At 42.4% G+C, this 19,169-nt stretch overlaps 1 protein-coding gene across 1 annotated transcript; it reads right to left on the bottom strand.

The window, feature by feature from the left end:
• Positions 1–17,437: 17,437 nt before the first annotated feature.
• On the bottom strand, positions 17,438–18,891 carry LOC147882557 (F-box/kelch-repeat protein At1g16250-like). The gene has a single exon (XM_087400193.1). The coding sequence runs from the start codon at positions 18,830–18,832 to the stop codon at positions 17,642–17,644; it is 1,191 nt and encodes a 396-aa protein (XP_087256319.1). The 5' UTR covers positions 18,833–18,891; the 3' UTR covers positions 17,438–17,641.
• Between the last annotated feature and the right edge of the window lie 278 nt (positions 18,892–19,169).

The following is a 19,169-nucleotide window of genomic DNA, read 5'->3' as shown; positions in this document are numbered from 1 at the left end:
ATGCACACGCACACGTACACACACACGTACACACATGCACACACACGCAGACACACACACACTTGGAAATGATTGTGTTCTTAAGGTGATGATGTGTATGCGTGAACACTGAATACATTTATATTCAATGGGAGAATTTTTGCTTTTGGCAATGATCTAATATTTGCCATGAATTTTGATTATTAGCATGCACTTAGAAAAGATACTCGACATATTTGAGAATAAAAAGATACATGAACTCCCTTGATTAGATAATGACCAACCATGCATGCCCATGGTCATGGGAGGATCCTTGTGAATGTCAATGGCATAAGTAAGGTTATAAACATTTTCATTGGAATATAATGTGGTATTAAAGGCTTAATGTGCATGCGATATTTATCGAAATTTGGATACTAAAATATCCATTGGACCACCACTTGGATCCACCATATCCCTTGAACCATTATTAGAGGGGACTAAATACACTTGAATGAAGTTTATTAGGACCACTAAAAGAATTCATGGCGGGTTAAGAAAGGACTCACATGGCCTTATGAATGGAGGATGGTCCAAAATCTTATGACAGTTTCTGCCAGTAGGAAAAAAAAAGGCTTGCACGAAGTACTTGAATTGAAGTTAAGTGATTAATTTCAGAGGGACCAGTTATCCATTACCTGGCACAAGGATTGAGAGGAGAGAACTCCCACACAGTTCATGGAGACTTGAATAGCTCGCCCTCCTCCAAACGTTCAACCGAGATTGGCATCCACCCAATGGACATACGCTTCCCCTGTAGAGGACTGTCATCAGGACTTGAAGGAGCATGGAGCAAGCTATGGGAGATTGTGAGAAAGAGCATCCAAACTATGTACTCTACTCATACTCGTATCATCTGGTGACTTACTAGATACAACAACCAAGGATGCGGAGGACTTGAACGGTGGAGCTGCCTAAGGTAAGTCGCCACTTGAAGCTGTTCTCCATCCGGATCTGCGCCGCAAGGAGACTTCTCTTGGTTTTTAGTAGAAAATGGCGCCACAAGGAGACTTCTCTTGATTTTATTGATTACTGTATGGGAGTTCCTGACCCTGTGTGAAGCTAAAAATCCAGGGACCCGCACACTCTTGAACATATATTCTCCATTTTTTGGTCGCTGTAGCTCTGAGAACTCTGGGATGCCCACGCAGGTGGCTCAGTCACATTGTTTCCTGCGCTTATACTCTTCATTATAGTTTAAAAAATAAAAAATAAACTGTATCGAGATGCTAAAAGCTTTTTACAAAGCTTTAGATTTCACTATCTTAGGGACCCAAACCCATTAGCTCAATATCTTGATTTTTTTAATCTCGTCTAAAAGAGCGTAGATGGTATATTCTTAATGCTCCTTCAACTCATTTTATGAAACGGTCTAACCCTTTTTGGGATAAGGAGGGGGTAGAGACAAAGGATTTTTATGGTTGGATATGGAGAGGTAATTATGATAAGTATATGTAAGGATGGCTATTTCAAATAGCCATATAAAGTTCATGATCTTGAAAAGTTGGGGATATCTTATGCCCTCTCATCCTTTTCTAAAATAGACTATTTAGAGCTCTTTAGATCATACATCTTATGGCCTTTATAACCTTTACATTATGGTTATGTGAGCTCTTAGCATAATGGAGGTATATATATGGGGCCCCTTTATAACATTATATTTACGGAAGTATGTGATCTCTTCGAATAATGGAAGTATGTATATAACCAAGGCGAGCACACATGGACTTGATGCATATTGAACTGTAGGATCTTATTTTCTGCAATTAGGGGAAGATTTAAATGGTTAAGTTTTTCTACATTTTCTATGAAGAGGCAGAATGAACTTTATAGATACAATATTTGACTCTAGTGGGGCTTTTATTCCTATCTTAAGAGAACTATGAACCTTAGTTTAGCATTGATAAATAGAAAAGGCCATCATTTCTCATTTATTTTCCATGAGTCGGTAACTTAAAATACGAAGTAAAGCTCCATGGGTAATATTTTACTCTTAGGATGGTCTTGGGTTACAATTCTAAGACCCTTAGGATGGCCTTAGAAATGATGATAATAGAGGAAGTGTGATAGAAAGAGGCATAGGAAAAACAAATATCTACAAGCATTGCTACTCCTCTCATAATTCCTATTACCATGGGTTGCTATGCTTGTAGTCTTATATTTGATTTTTTGCCATTAAATAGCCTCTTTGAATATTGTTCAGAAAGAATATGAAACATTATGAAATAAGCCAAAAGACGGCATATTTATGGACACACACACACACATCCCTTTGGGGGCCCTTGTGTGCTTTAGGCTTGTCAACATGCTGATGGCCCATGAAGATAGGAAACCATACTGAAGTCTTTCATAAGGAATATGATGTTCCACTTATGCCTAGGCTTAGTCTCGGGGAGGTTATTGCTCCTCTAGAATTTGACAATCCCTTTTATTATTGTTTTCTCCATAATGCTTTTTATTATTGAACATGGATAGAGTTTGGAGCACTACTTAGAGCCTAGGAGGTCTTTAATTTACTACTTGGATTGTTTAAAGAAAATAATGGGAACTATTTCAGATAGCCCTCCTATTATTTACATTGATAATTATCTATGCTCACATGAAAATGATGGCACATCTTAGTTACTTTACATTAGTTGGGACTATGAGTGCTCGACTCAATGTATCCCTTGGACCGCCACTTGGACCCTAGATATCTCTTGGACCACAACTTAGTGGGAAGAAGCAAGCTAAGGGTGTCCACTTTTTGTTCACTCCCCAATCCTTAGGAGGTGGAAAAACAAGCTTTTTAGCACACAAAAATGCAAATCTCACCTACTTCCCTATGGATCTAGTCTTTGAAGTCTTCTGACACAACATCACACTTGCTATTGTGCACACAATCGTATAGCCTGATCGAAAATTCGATACACACAAAAAAAATTTCTTTGTGTCACACGGCATGGTTCTAGGGTGGTCACACATTTGTCACGAACCGAGAGTGTCATATTAAATTCTAAATTTCTCACTCATTTTAGATTAAATGTTATTGAAACTTTGTAAGTGGTCTCTTTGCATTATGTAGAGCTTAACTTGATTTATTGGTAATTTTTTGAATGATTTATCTAATTATAAATAATTATTTATAATAAATAAAGTCATAAAATACATGCATTTTAGTAGCACACCACATTTTTTTAGTATTTTGAATAATTAAGCGAATCCAATTCAGTGGAAGGTTAGTAGGCACATAAGGATGTGTGGTTGAATCATCAAATCCCAAATCCAACGGTTAGATTTAGGAAGATTGAAGTTTAATTTTTACTTTTACTCCTGAGGATCAACAAAGAATATTAAAAATAAATCTAGTAATTCTCAAACATGACCAAACATTTCAAAAATGTCAATATTTTTAGTCCTCTTCATGATGAATAAGAGGAAAAAATTTTGGTTAAATTTTGAGTAAGGGAAACGTACGATATGGCCTCCAGGAGTGAAATCTCCCTTTTGTGGGGGAAAAAGGGCCACCCAAGCCTAATACCAAGACAAGGTAGGCTTGGTATTAGGCTTGGTGAGGTAGGCTAGGAGCATCACCGACCCTAGTGGCAAGCCTTTGGAGTGTGCATGCTGCCCATGCGGAAGGCTGAGTCATCTATTTTTGCCTTGCAACCATGCCATGTTGTTAGACCACGTGGTGCCATGTCATCAAGGAGATGTGACATCACTCCTTGCCATGTCACCTTACATTGCCACATGTGCTGCCACATGTGCCATCTCATCATTCCACATCATGAGCCATGTCATCACACCTTGCCACCTTGGCATACCTCATCAACCTTGCCACATCACCAATCTCTCCACCTCAATTTGCCATGTCAATCTACCACCTCATGAATGCCAACTCATCATGGCACATCACCTTTCCACGTCATGGAAGAGACTATATTGCCACATCATGACCATGCATGGTGCCACATCAGCCACATGTATACACATCACGATGTGCGAGGCATAGAATACCTCGATTGAGGTATATGACCTGCGTGAGGCATAGAATACCTCGATCGAGGTATAGACCAAGGGGTATGTGCTATGACCGAGGGGTACCTCGATCGAGGTTTATACCTGCGTAAGGCATTGAATACCTCAATCGAGGTATATGATCTGGGCATAGCATACCTCGATCGAGGTATTTGAAGGTACAAAACTGGAATAAAATCAAACGATGCAAATATTCAAAATTAACGTTGGATTCCAGCCAATTAGTTTCAATCTTAGCACCTTCTCCACCAATAATAATGAAGAGCAATCTAAGAGCAATCTAAGAGCAATCTAGTGGATGAGTTGAGGCTCTCTATAAGACACCATGTTTTGGTTCATTTCACCCATTCTTAGCCATTCTTGCCTCCTCATCACTTTGTCACACCTTCCATCCTACTTTCATTGAGAATGGGTTCTCAAAGCCATAGAGTTAGTAGACGTGAAAGATGTAGGAACCCCCCCCCAAATCTCATTGATGAGGAGTGCAAGCGGAAGGCTCGTGAGCGCAAGAGAGCTGCTAGAGCTAGAGCTCACACTCCCACCACCGATCCACCTCCACCTCTACCTCCACCTCCACCTCCACCTCCACCTCCACCTCCACCTCCACCCCCACCCCCACCTCCATTGTCCCCCCATCCTCATCCGCTCCCCTACCTCTAGCCTCCGCGCTTCCCCTAGCCACCTACATTTTGGCCTCCACCTCTACCTCTTCCCCCTCCACCCTCCCCCATCCCCCTCCCCCTCCCCCTCCCCCCGTTCCCCTTGGCGCCTCCCTTCCCCCGTCCACCCTACCATCTCCCATTGATCCCCTTGCCCCACCTTGTAGCAGCAGTGTTGCTTCACGACGTGACTTGCCAAAGTCCACTATCCATCATCGTACTAGCAAGATTGTGTAGTCTTTTTTTTGTGACCTCATGCCAACTTCGTAGTCTTCTCTTCTCACGTCCCTGATTGATCACCGTGACTTGATAGAGTGTAGGAGGCTTGCTGGTCTTGGTGCACGTAGAGATAGGGTTGTATCTAGCGAGGTCCTTAGCAGTGTTTGACGTTCCTATGCTTCTATTAAGCATAGGAATTCCAGTGATGCCTTGGCAGCACGTCGTGCTATTGTGGCTGCCATTAGTAGACCTCATATGATAGGCCATGTGCTTACCGCTTCACGTCTTCTTCAGATTGCACCGCGCACATTGCGAGTAGGCATGATTAGGAGGCAGAGTCTAGAGGATAGTGAGAGTGATGCTCTTTGGGCTTCAAGTGGTCGTGCACCTCGCAGCGATCGATTGTTGGATGATTCCACTAGGTCCTTCATACAACAGTTTTGGGAGGAGCATTGCAGAGCATCCCCGGTGTTCAAGAAGGCATTGCAGAAGAGGGTCTCACGCGGTGTGTACATTGAGCATGGTGCATGTTTTTTGGAGTGTACCCAGACTGAGTTGTACACTCAGTTTGTAGAGGTGCACCCGGAGTTCAGGATTGGGCAGAGGTCATTTGAGCAATGCAGGCCATGTTTGTGCGATGCTCTTAGGAGCGTGACACATACTGTTGTTCGCTACCATGTGGATTTTGGATTGATGTATGACGTATTCCATTCCCTTGATGGTCTTAGTGGAGTGGTTCCTACTAGCCCTCGCGACTTCATTCATTCCATATTGTGTACACGAGATGGTGATGCTTTATTCCACTCCCTTGATTGTGTGGAAGGCAGGTGTACTTTGTGTGGTGACTTTGCTAGAGTGCCACGAGTTGCACTAGATACTTGTGATGTGCAGATGGTTCGTTGGCAGTAGTATGAGTACAGTACCTTGACATTAGATGGTGGTGCACAGTCGAGGAGGTTGCAGCTTGTGGGGAAGGAGACACCACGTGTTGTATTCATTGAAAGTTTTCGAGGGAAGCTGTACCACTACATACGCCACTCGCACACTGCAAAATGGGAGGATCGTCAGTTCCGTGCATGTTTGAGGACATTTCCTACAGGGGTGGTTGTCTCAGTGGTGGACTTTGCGGAGAATTACACCTTTGCACCACAGCATGAGATCCAATCGGAGTATTATTTCTCCGAACAGGTGACGTGTGATTGAGTATTGATTTTTTCCCTGCCTCATTATATTGAATTATTTCAATAGTTATATATTTTTTTCAATGCCATATTGCAGGTTGCTATATTTGTGCACATTAGCTATCATCATGCACAGGCTCATGTGGATGGCATTGATAGCACCATGGACTCACGCGTCATTGTGCGAGAGTATCACTTCTACATTAGTGATGATCGATCGCATGATGCCCATTTTGTGCAGCATTGCTTCACTTTGCATGATAGTTTCTTGAGGGATCATGGTGTCACATGGCAGCGGCGTTGGATCTAGTCAGACGACTGTGGTGGTCAGTTCAAATCCGCTAGACAGTTTTATTGGTTCTGCAGATGGCACCATGAGACAGGCATTCAGATCACATGGAGCTACTTCGAGACAGGGCACAGTAAGGGAGAGCATGATGGTGCAGGTGCTTGCGTGAAGCGTGCTTTGTGTCGATACCAGTTGCGTCACAGTGCCGATCGCTTCAAGGATGCACATGATGTGGTGCGGTGGTGCAGCCAGCACTTATCCACTAGTGCTATCTCCTCGTTTCAGTCGCGTGATGATAGGGTGGTGAGCTGGTATTTTTGGTGCGTGGACATTGGGAGTCTTGATCGGTCTAGGCCTTTTGATTGTCGTTCTGTGTCTAGCACTCTTGATTTCCATTCCATCAGGAGCGTAGGTGAATCTCACCCTGTGATCTTTTCTCGACGATTTGCATGTTTTTGCTCTGCATGCATTGATGATGATTGGGGAGGGTGCTCCATGATACCATGGGCCGATCCATGGGTATGGCGAGTGCTTTCTCCCTTCTAGCCTTGGGAGGAGGTACATGATGATCAGGATGTGGGATTCAGTTCCTCTAGAGATTACGACCAGCTTACAGATATTTTGCGTATTGGTGATATCTTTGCGGTTATTGCTTCGGAGGGCAATGAGGAGGGTGTGGATTATTACTTGTTGCGATGCTCTATGCTGAAGAGTGTGCTGAATGAGGATACAGTGGATGGGCATGGGATGCACTTCAATGCTCATAGCATGATCGTAGGTGGCCACTATTTTCAGCAGATACAGAGGTGTGGTCGCTATATTGAGTTCCAGGAGTACATGGCAGATTAGGAGGCATACATGTATTCTCATCTTGTTGTTGGGATCAAGATTACTTTGAGTCGTGTTCGCACTCGCAAGGTGACGTCCACTCCACGATGGCACCTTGCAGTGGCGGATCACGAGAGCATACTTGCAACTATTGGCATGAGACCTGATCTTGAGGAGTAGCACATTACATATCATATTTTTTGGGATCATCAGTTGATCAGATTGATTTTTATTGGGTATCACTAGTTGATTACACATTTTTGTATTCGATATGTATAGGCTCACTGTGTGACTGTACCATTGTAATTTTCATGGACTCATATTTTGTATATCACTCTGATGGTTGTATACACATTCATACACATCATTGTATTAGATTCTATTTTATACATGATGTCCGATGTCTTCTCAATGGGATTTGTTGTGTTTGTAAAACAAAAAATTGTTTATTAGTAGTAATGTTGTAATTTGTTTTGTGCTTTCGGACATTTTAAAAACGTGACTAAGAAAATTCACGCATGTACTAACAAAATACACATGTGGACTTATCTATTGGTCCCTACTAGCACGACTACGTATGAAAAATGGTGCACGTACTAACGTAATACGCATGTGGACAGTTCTGTTGGGGATGAAACTTTCCATGACTCTTAGGTCACCCTAGACATACATCCACGCAAGATTTGGTCTCCAACTGATTTGGTATGCACCACGTGGAAGGTATAATGCATACATTTTTACAATCCCTACTAGCACAACTGCGGCAAAGCTATGGCGCACGTACTAACGAAATACGCGTGTGGACTTATCTGTTGGGGATGAAACTTTGCACGACTCTTAGGCCACCCTAGACATACATCCACGTGAGATTTGGTCTCGAACTCATTTGGTATGCGCCACGTGGAAGGTACAATGCGTACATTTTTACAATCCCTACTAGCACGACTGCGGCAAAGCTATGGCGCACATACTAACGAAATACACATGTGGACTTATCTGTTGGGGATGAAACTTCGCACGACTCTTAGGCCACCATAGACATACATCCATGCAAGAGTTGGTCTTGAACTGATTTGGTATGCGCCATGTGGAGGTATAATGCGTACATTTTTACAATCCCTACTAGCACGACTATGTATGAAAAATGGCGCACGTACTAACGAAATATGCATGTGGACTTATCTGTTGGAGATTAAACTTTGCACGGCTCTTAGGCTACCATAGACGTACATCCACGCAAGATTTGGTGTCCAACTGATTTGGTATGCGCCATGTGGAAGGTATAATGCGTACATTTTTACAATCCCTACTAGCACGACTACGTATGAAAAATGGCGCACGTACTAATGAAATATGCACGTGGACTTCTCTGTTGGGGATAAAACATGGCTCTCAGACTACCCTAGACGTATATCCACACAAGATTTGGTGTCCAACTGATTTGGTATGCGCCACGTGGCAGGTATAATGCGTACATTTTTACAATCCCTACTAGCACGACTAAACCCTAAACCCTAAACCCTAAACCCTATTGGGGATGAAACTTCACACGGCTCTTAGGCTGCCCTAGACGTACATCCATGCAAGATTTGGTGTCCAACTGATTTGGTATGCGCCACATGGAAGGTATAATGCGTACATTTTTACAATCCCTACTAGCACGACTAAACCCTAAACCCTAAACCCTATTGGGGATGAAACTTCACACGGCTGTTATGCTACCCTAGATGTACATTCACGCAAGATTTGGTGTCCAATTGATTTGGTATGTGCCACATGGAAGGTATAATGCATACATTTTTATAATCCCTACTAGCACGACTAAACCCTAAACCTTGTTGGGGATGAAACTTCACACGGCTCTTAGGCTACCCTAGACGTACATCCACGCAAGATTTCACACGGCTCTTAGGCTACCCTAGACGTACATCCATGCAAGATTTGGTGTCCAACTGATTTGGTTTGCGCCACGTGGAAGGTATAATGCGTACATTTTTACAATCCCTACTAGCACGACTAAACCCTAAACCCTAAACCCTTAACCCTGTTGGGGGTGAAACTTCACACGGCTCTTAGGCTACCCTAGACGTACATCCACACAAGATTTGATGTCCAACTGATTTGGTTTGCGCCACCACGCAAGATTTGGTCTCCAACTGATTTGGTATGTGCCACGTGGAAGGTATAATGCGTACATTTTTGCAAGCACCTTTTCAATGCTTAATGTTTACAATTACGACACACGGAATTATTTTTAAAATACATTATGTATTAGATGTGTGAATTGAGATATCTGAAATTCAAAATCATACTCTTAATTTCAAATATGCACATGGGGATGAAACTTCGCACGGCTCTTAGGTTTAGTGTAATAATTGCAAGCATTGATATATACGAAATTCAATATGATATTCAAAATGATAAAGTTCATAGCACGAGAAAGAGAGAGAGAGAGAGAGAGAGAGAGAGAGAGACCTTATACTTGAACACTTTTTCAATGCTTAATGTTTACAATTACTTCACATGGCATTCTTTTTTAAATACCTTATGTATTAGATGTGTGAATTGAGATATTCGAAATTCAAAATCATACTCCTAATTTTAAATGTTTTAGATTTGAACAAACTATAAACTGAGATAAACAAAGTGTGAAGAACATCATGAAAGTACGAAAAAGCTCATACATCATAAAAGTAAGAACAATATCATGAAAGTACCAAAATGAATGTGTACATCATCATCATCATCGTGCAGAAGTGCATCCCTAAACAAGAAATGTGTGAAGCCTAAGCAATCATCCTGAATTAGAATCTGATAACTCCACACATGATCCTCTAGTCATCCTCTGACGTGGCTCCTGTATGACCCGCTGCCCAACCGTCCGCTGTGTGCCCTTAGGCAAAGCCGGATCAGATGGGCCAGCCTCATCTCCTGCATGAGATGGGCCAGCCTCATCCTGATGAAGAGGAGGGCATGTTGCACGAGCCACGCTGCCATCTCTGCCTCCCTCGCCTCCTCTATGTATGCGCGTCTCAGCTCCCATAGTCATGCATCTGTGAATACTCGTGCCTCAAATCCAACGCGAGTAATTGTCTCTACATGTAGAAGACGCTGGTCTCGGCCTCGCCCAAGCTACTGCTCCACCCACTGCTGCAATGATGTCTGCAACTCTGCCTCTCGCTCAATACGGCGTGCCTCCTCTGCTCGTGCCTCGTCACCTGGCATGAAATCACCATATGAGAAGCGTCGTGGAACACACGCTGCAACTACAGATGTATCAGCACCCTCCTGCATCAGCAAAGCTCTCTGTGCGTCCTCCCTATAGTGCTCTATCAAGACCATGCAGGCGAATGGATCAATGGCCTGACGATGACCAGGATACAGATCATCCATGCCTAGTCCTCTGTATGTGGCCACATCAATGTCAGCAAAGCATATAGGGCACAATGATCATGCCACCATGTGGCGGGTCATGCAATGGAGATGTGCGATGTGGCCACACCCTAGTCTAAACCACCCTACGGTGTCAAACTCCTCATGGCAAAGGACTCAAGTGGCAGTAGGAAGCCTGGCTATGACTGCTGCATCTATGGGTGTCCTAGTCGGCACATCTACAGGAGGAGCGGGGTATAGGGCCACACTGGGGTCGATCCTATGGCGAGATGGATCACGACTAATATGTCTCAACTGCAAAATATAGTGCTCCGCATGATTGTATGCTATGCATGTCCGAATCCTCTGCTCCTCCAAATCTGCCTCCAACAGTCGTACACGAGACTCCATATCCTGTTGCAATAGATGTGCCTGCAATGCAAACATGTCACGTACATGGTGAGAATTAACCAAAAAACTTCAGTTCAAAACACGCTACAAAAAAATAAACTAAAATAATCAAAATAACTAACCTCATCCCTAGACTCGGCCAACAATGCCTCCAACTCTGCAATCCATGCGTCTCGAGTCTCCAACTCATGCTGAGGCGGTGTAGATGTGGGAGGTGGTGTAGATGTGGGAGGCTCCATCGATGATCGAGGTGGGGGAGGTGGAATCGAAAGTGATCTCGATAGGGCAGAGACCATGTGCTGCAAGGATGATGCCACTGAATGAACATCCCCCCTAATCCATCCTCCAACAGCTCGCAATGCTAATACAGGGATGGTGTGAAACTTTGGTGCCTCGCGTCGACGCCGAACACTTGCAGTCTGACACTCCTGACGCCCCATCCTACCATGTCCCGCTCATCTTGGATGGGTACTAAGGTAGTCTACCCGATGACCAAGCACAAACTGAGCGTATAGCTGCATGGTACCCGATGACCAAGCACAAACTGAGCGTATAGCTGCATGGCAAATGACCTGGCTATCTGACGGTTGTGAGGCAATCGACCACCATTCGCAGCGAGATATCTCGGATAAATGTGTGCTGCTATGATGGGGTGCCTACAACATAAAATATGCAAGGGCAGCCCTGATCGTGGTCGCATCGCCTCAGTGTGACCATCCCAAAACATATCCTCTAAGGCCTGCCTGTGATGTGACTCACGCTCAAACAACTGTCGAATGGCTCTCCAATCCAAGCCATGACCAGTGATCTTTGCCTCAGCCTGTGCCTGAAAGCTATCCACAATTTCCTCAATTGTGTCCAATCGACCCAGAGCCTCAATAATTGAATCTAGACTCGCAACCAAGTGAGGGGGTGCCCTAGCATCCTGCATTGCCCTCATCTCAGCTCTCAGAATCTCTATCTACATACGAATAGTGGTGCCAAAACCTGTGCGCTGGCTAGCGCATGCACAAAAAAACACATGGAAATTAATATTCTATTTGGGTAATGAAAATAATATTCTATTCAATATGACTTATAATCTATTTACGTAATGAAAACTATTTGTACGTACTCCTTGATGAGGTAGGATGTCGTTGGGATCATCCTATGCACCTACCGGTAGATGGGCCAAATGTGTGGCTCAATATTATGTTTATCAAACTCAATATTATTAAAAATTCTTAATTTTGATTAAAATTTTTTCAAACTCTAGTTGTTGCATTTTTAAACTTAAATGTCTCAAATATTTTTCCCTTATATGTTTCCCTTTTTTTACTTTTTATCCAATTGATGGAATTAACTGTATGGCTCAATTATTGATGGGACTTTTTAATCTAAGCACACACACACTTTTTATGTGTGTGGAATCTCTCTCTATGTCTCTCTTTCTCTCTCTCTCTCTCTCTCTCTCTCTCTTTATAGTGGAAGCCCCTCTCGTCCTCTTCCCTCATTCCTTAATTCCATAATGGACTATAGAGAACATTACGGGAGCGTAGCACAGAAGGCAGGAGCATTTGGCCGCACTTTTAGATGCATCCATGGAGTTTATCCTTCAGTTTTGACGGTAAAAAATGTTGATCTAGAGACTGTGTGCTTCAGCCCATTGGATGTATCTTCGTGAGCTTCAACGCACCTTAAACTTTCTCCATGGAGTTCTAGCCAAAAAAACTTTACTACATGAGTTTTGCCTTCATGAGTCCTTATCCTACTCCATATATTGGTCACGGGTTATATCTCTTCGACATAGAATGGAGGCTTTCCATCTGCGTGATAAAGTGTGGATTGTTTGGGAGAGTCGCCTTTATAAACATTGGAGCCTACTACTAGCTTTGGGTTGCAATTCCCAGGCAGAACAGACTTTACCCCCTCTACATTTGATACTCACATAGTTAAAAAGCACAACTACGCTCGAGAGAACGAGCAGGATTTTATGCTTGCGGGTTAATATGGAGGATGGTCTGTCCTACTATGAATCCTTTCCATTCAATATAATGATAGAGTGTGGAGCAAATTAGTCGATTGTCTACGTGGAGTTTTTTGGCTCTAGACTAAACTTTCCTACTCGTAGATCTATTGAAGCTTGGCACTAAAAACTTGTTACCCGGGGGGTACATTTTCCAATCTGGAAGAATCACAGATCATGTTTGCAAGAATAAGCACGTAGTCAGTCTGGCTAGTTTGGCCAACGTTTTTAGGAGAGGGAATTAAGAGGTCTTTATATGGTTTCATATGCCTTGGGAAACTCCACAAGCTTCATATGCCTTCCCTCCCTCCTTGATATTATGCACGAGATAGAATGTTATATGCAGGTGGATCATTTGTCACTCATTCTATGCACGAGATGCATTCACAAGGGCTAAGCATCTCAATTTTCTCACTTAGATTGAAATAATGATGGAGCCCTTGGTCATATATTCCTTTTTTATCCCTAGGATGATCTTGGGTTATTGGGCATTTAAGTTGTCTTGCATGGTGGACTTCTTTAAAATTCTAAGAATTATGGTGATACTTACAAGGGGCCTGATGGAAACCACTTGGGAAATATATTTAAACTATTTTGTATTGGAAATCTCGTCACACTTCTGAGCATTATGTGGAAAAACTACACGATCATTAATATGGATCTATGGGATGGCCTTGACCTACTGGATGGCCCTACTGGATGACTTACGAAATAAAGATTCTGGGGAGACGTAAGAGAGCCTTTGTATTTTCTTTGGACATGTACTTATTAGTTGGGATTTTTAGGCCCAAATCCCATGAATTAGTTAAGTTTCAATAATTTGGGAGGTTTAGAAATTATTTTTCCCATAAGATTTTAAGTGTGAAAAGGTGAAAAGGCCATGTAGCATGCAGTCAGTCCTTCAATTTTGACATTCTCAAGGAGACCTTATCACACTTTGATGTGTGCATAAATTTAATTGTGATACTGATAATTGGAAAGTGCCTACAGGAGATCGAAGAAAGGTATAAGTATATTGAGGTTATATTTGGATTTTTTGACCTTGGGAATTCCCTTGGGCTTGGTTGGAGTACCCAAATTTATGGTTTACTTGAGATTCCCACTTATTACTTGGATTTCACTAACATTTTATATGCATTTCTTCATATCTTTAATTGCCCAACTCTGATTACTATTGAATAGTAAAATGCCAAGATTTGATTATGCTAATCTAGATCGAGTGACACGGATAACAACTATGTGCCGGCATTGAAGCTTGCAGTCCGACAATTCATAGTGTGCATGTTCTAACGTGCTATGTTTGTGGATGGGTGCAGGTGAGTCGGCATACCTCTCCATCAAATTTGCATTGAAAATTCTAAGGCAGAAAGATGGTTTTGGCATCTTTGAAGTGTAATCTACAGTAGATTATCTCTAAGTACTACTAAATATGATTGAACATTCTATTGGAGACTAGCCATCAATATTGTTGTAATTTTTGCAATGTTCAGACATGAATGTGAGTATAAAAATTGACTTTCACTTGATAACTTTGTCAGAAAGATTGATTGATATGAATTATTCTCACTTAGGCAGTATTAAGAGAGTGGTTAACAATGGATTACTCTCATTAAGTGTTTGAAAACGGCAAGAGCGGACGTTTGCAATTGAATTATTTTGACATTGGAAACTAGTTTAGTAGTGTAGTAGGATAGTTTTTTGATAGGCAAAACACACACTAGTATGGCCATTGTAAGATAAGAAAAATCTTATGACTAATGGCTATACTTGGGTCGACTTGTTTTGACAAATTTAAGTTTCAGGCCTGATTGTGGCACGGGGAGCATGGGACCAAACGCTTCCCCTAGTTGCTACACTGTGATGCTTGGACCAGCATCAAATTATTGGACGCATCCATTGCCCATGATATGGAAAGTCTACGAGAAGATGTAGTTCCTCTTCACATATATGATATTCACAATTACTCTCCATATAGGAGAGAAAAGCTTGAAGTATTTATTCTCATAAGAAGATTTTTCTTTCGATACTCGGGATTGATATCCTCGACCAATTGGTCGAGTGCCTTGCACTTGATACACTCTATGAATGTCCCTGACCTACTGGTTTAAGGACTCTTCCATGACTATGGAATTTTGGCCACCCTCCACCGACTGGCTAGAGAGGAGTGATACTTTTATTTACTTACTTTTCATTTACTCGTTGGAGAGGATTGGGACACTAGTGTATCCATTCAAATTTAAATTTATGGTTATAACTTAATCTAGGCCAATAGTCCACCCAATCCATTGTGATGGGCAGACTGCTGCCCTCACTTGGAGTACCCAAATTTATGGTTTACTTGAGATTCACACTTATTACTTGGATTTCACTAACATTTTATATGCATTTCTTCATATCTTTAATTGCCCACCTCTAATTATTATGGAGACTAGCCATCAATATTGTTGTACTTTTTACAATATTCTGACATGAATGTGAGTATAAAAATTGACTTTCACTTTATAACTTTGTCAAAAGGAACGATATGATATGAACTATTCTCACTTAGGCAGTATTAAGAGAGTGCTTAACAATGGATTACTCTCACTAAGTGTTTGAAAAGGGCAAGAGCAGATGTTTGCAATTAATTTATTTTGACATTGGAAATTGGTCTAGTAGTGTAGTAGGATAGTTGTTTGATAGACAAAACACACACACACACACACACACACACACATCGATCCTGGTTTAAGAAATATATTTTCCTTGGTTTCAAGAACCAATGCGGTGGTTGCACAAGGATATACATATGTGGCATGCCACTAGACATATGTGGCATGTCTAAATGGCCCATGCTCCTAAAGGGGACCCCTCAAAGGACATATCGGCATGAAAGGGGACCCCTCGATGCGAAATATATGAACAAAAAGTCTTTATCATTGTGAGACTCCAACATGGGTCTCACGTGACCCAGCCAATTAGGAGGAGCCACTAAAATAATTCAAGGAAACAGTGCCTGGTTGCACCAAGCCAATGTCAGTGTGGTATTCGTAAATCTAGTTTAGCATGGAAAAGTTTTACATAGATGACATGTGGCGAGCTATGAGTGGATGGCAAGACAGACTATGGATAGTTTCATGCACAAAGATGAAGCACATAGACAGCACGAAGGAAAATGTTTAACTTCGTACAACCACCTCACTAAAATAGAACCAAGGAAGTGGTTGCACAAAAATACATTTTCCTTGGTTCAAGATTAACTGCAATCCGTGCTAAAATAGAACCAATGTGGAGGTTGCACAAGAAATACATTTTTTCTCATTTAAACTTGATGCAAAATATATATTGATCAATTGTGGACTCCAACACGGGTCTCATGTGACCCATTCAATTAATGAAAATAAATTTCCTTTGGTTTGAACCAGCACGGTGGTCGCACCAAGCCAACGTCCGTGCAGTGATTGTTGCGAATCAAGATCAATGCGGGAGAGCTGCACGTAGATGATAGGTTGCGAGTTGCGGGTAGATGACATGTGGCGAGAGGTATAGGTAGATGGCAGGACAGAATATGGAGAGTCTGCACAAAGATACATCATAGAGACTACATGAAGGAGGGCAGAACTACTCATGTAGTGACATGTGTTGAGCTCTGAGGTGTTCAGAACAACAAGGTTTGACAAATTGTGCCTCATTATTATGTGAGTGATGCAATCATTAGGCAGTAAAAAACTTCTAGCGAGAGCAGAGTCCGGCTCAAAATTCAAAATATCACCCACTAGTGCATCGCGATGCAGCCCCAAAAGTGTTGTTCTGCAATTGGCTACGCTCGATCATGCATTGGCCCCCAATTTCTTTGAAAGCCGATCAAAATTTGATCCTCAAAATATTTAGGATTTTTCCAAGCCTGGTATTCATAGAAATAATATTTTTCCATGTGGATATACATGCTTGAGGCAATTCGTCGAACATTTTTCTTGCTTTAAGTAGATACCCATTGTAGAACCAACCCCATAATCTGACCTTGATTAGCCAGAGAATCTAGATAGCAAAAGAAAGATTGAGTAGCAAGATTAGATAACTTGAAGGGACTCAAGGGGCAACTGTGCTTAAGAGATCTACAAATCTATATCTCAAAAGTGAGTTCACCAATCTTTGAACCAAAATCTATTTTTAACTTTACACTCTGTATGGAATGCTAGTTACTAGTGTCAAAAGCTTTTGCACAAATCAATTTGCAAAGCAACCACGTTCAAAAAAATCAAAAATCAAAAGCTTAAGTATTAGCAATTAACCTTTATTTAATTACTATCATCAACCCCAATTTTAAATGGGTTAGCTTGACTATATACACACGATTTCAAAGTAGAGAGAGAGAGAGAGAGAGAGAGAGAGAGAGGTGTGTTTAGAAAAGTGAGGGTGGTCCATGAAATTTTGCCTCAAGCATATGAAAAATGAGCCACCTATAGGAAGGAAAGAGAGAAATACAATTATTCAAAATCATTATAACATTTGATTCTAGTAAATGCTAAGTGCTATGGTTTGGCATATCACCATCTCATATATATATATATATATATATATATATATATATATATGATAGATGGTATGATTGAACCATCAGAGAGCCTATTGAAGAGAGGGAGGAAAACTTTTTAAAGTATTAAACACTGACAACAACATGTGTGCTAAAGGGTCCAGGGAAAGAGAAAGGAAGAAGCCTCCAAGAGAGGGGTTGCTGAGTAGGTGTTGTGGCTAGGATGAAGGTAGCATCATCAATATTTTGAGTGCGAGTTACAATCACCCAGAGTTGGTCTCCTGCTGCCGTGAGTCGATAATATGTAGAGGATGATTCATTGGAGGGAAAGCATCCCAAGGATGTCCAAGAGTTGTTCTCCTTATCATACCGCATGATCTCAGGAGGCCCCCCGCATTCTCTCAAACCATACAATTGAGCACACACCACGACCACCTCCACGCCCATATTTATTCCTTGGTGCATGTCCAAAGGCCACATCTCGGGCACCAAAGTCCACTCACCTGTTGTAGGATCCCAAAACTCTGCTGAATTCTGAGTTGGTCGAGTCTTTGTCCCATCGCTTTGATAGTGTCCTCCTATCACAAAAAAGCAGCCATTCAACACGACTCCAGTGCTCCCTCCTCTCACCTCCTTCATGTCCGGCAGTCTCTCCCACTGCCTGCTCCTCATGTTCAACCTTTCTGCAGCCTTCGTCGCCCTCCATTGATGCTCAGAATCCAGGATCCCCCCCGCTACGTACACAAACCCATCTAGCGTCGCATAGGCATATGCAGTACGATCTACAATCATTGGAGGTACACACGCACCCCATTGCCTCGCCGTTACATCGAAACAGAATACCTCTTCTACATCCCGACGTCTCATCCTCCCCCGCTCGTAAGCTTTGACACCGGTAATAAGAACCTGCCTGTCGGCTGCTATTATTTGCAGCGGCTCCCCTACGCATTCTAGGCGCTCCGCTTTGTTTAGGACGGCAGTCAGAGGTGGATCAGGTATGGCACAGCGCCGCAGAAGCAACGGATCGATCAGGTACCATGCGCGCGTCGGCAACTGGTTCTCCGACCATACAATTAGAAAAACCCAATTCTCACTGATGCCCATCCGGCGTCTGAGAGCGTCGACGGCTGAGGGTTGCAGAGCATCCCTCCACGCACGGGAGACGCACTGTGCCAAAGGGTGCAGGCTCTTAGGCAACCTAGCTAAGCATGAAACGGCAAGCTCGTTGGGCAGGCCTGGCAGGAGGATGGATTCCTCCATGCCCACGCTATGTTTAGGCTCACCAGCAGCAGCATAGCTTGAGCCAGCTTCATCCATCGCAAATGATCAAACCTTGCCTAGAGGACGGTTATAATTGGCAAGCATTCCAAGTGAGGAAGTTTCATGGAAAACGTGGCAGAAAAGAATCGTGTCCGTCAAGAACTTTCGCACAAGTTTTGACCACAGAAGTGTTTTTCAAGAGAATCCTGATCATCAAGTTGGATAGGAACTTTCATGGCAGCCAACGCGAAGGCACGTGGCAGCCTTGTACAAGACGAAAAATTCTTCGTTATTAGTAATATTCTAGAGAGGAACTTATATGGGAAAAATGGCCATAATCTCATGGAAAGAGAATAGTGGTCATGAAGTTGGATAGGAAATTTCATGTAACCAG

This window comes from Dipteris shenzhenensis, chromosome 29, assembly GCF_047967505.1.
Source record: "Dipteris shenzhenensis isolate YYH24624 ecotype China chromosome 29, Dip_SZ_1.0, whole genome shotgun sequence".
Lineage (NCBI taxonomy): Eukaryota > Viridiplantae > Streptophyta > Polypodiopsida > Gleicheniales > Dipteridaceae > Dipteris > Dipteris shenzhenensis.
The sequence above is the reverse complement of the archived record's forward strand: the minus strand, read 5'-3'. Positions and strand labels throughout refer to the sequence as shown.

Bases quoted from the DNA above. Each gene is read 5' to 3' on its own strand.
- LOC147882557 (XM_087400193.1), bottom strand. From the start codon at position 18,832: ATGGATGAAGCTGGCTCAAGCTATGCTGCTGCTGGTGAGCCTAAACAT.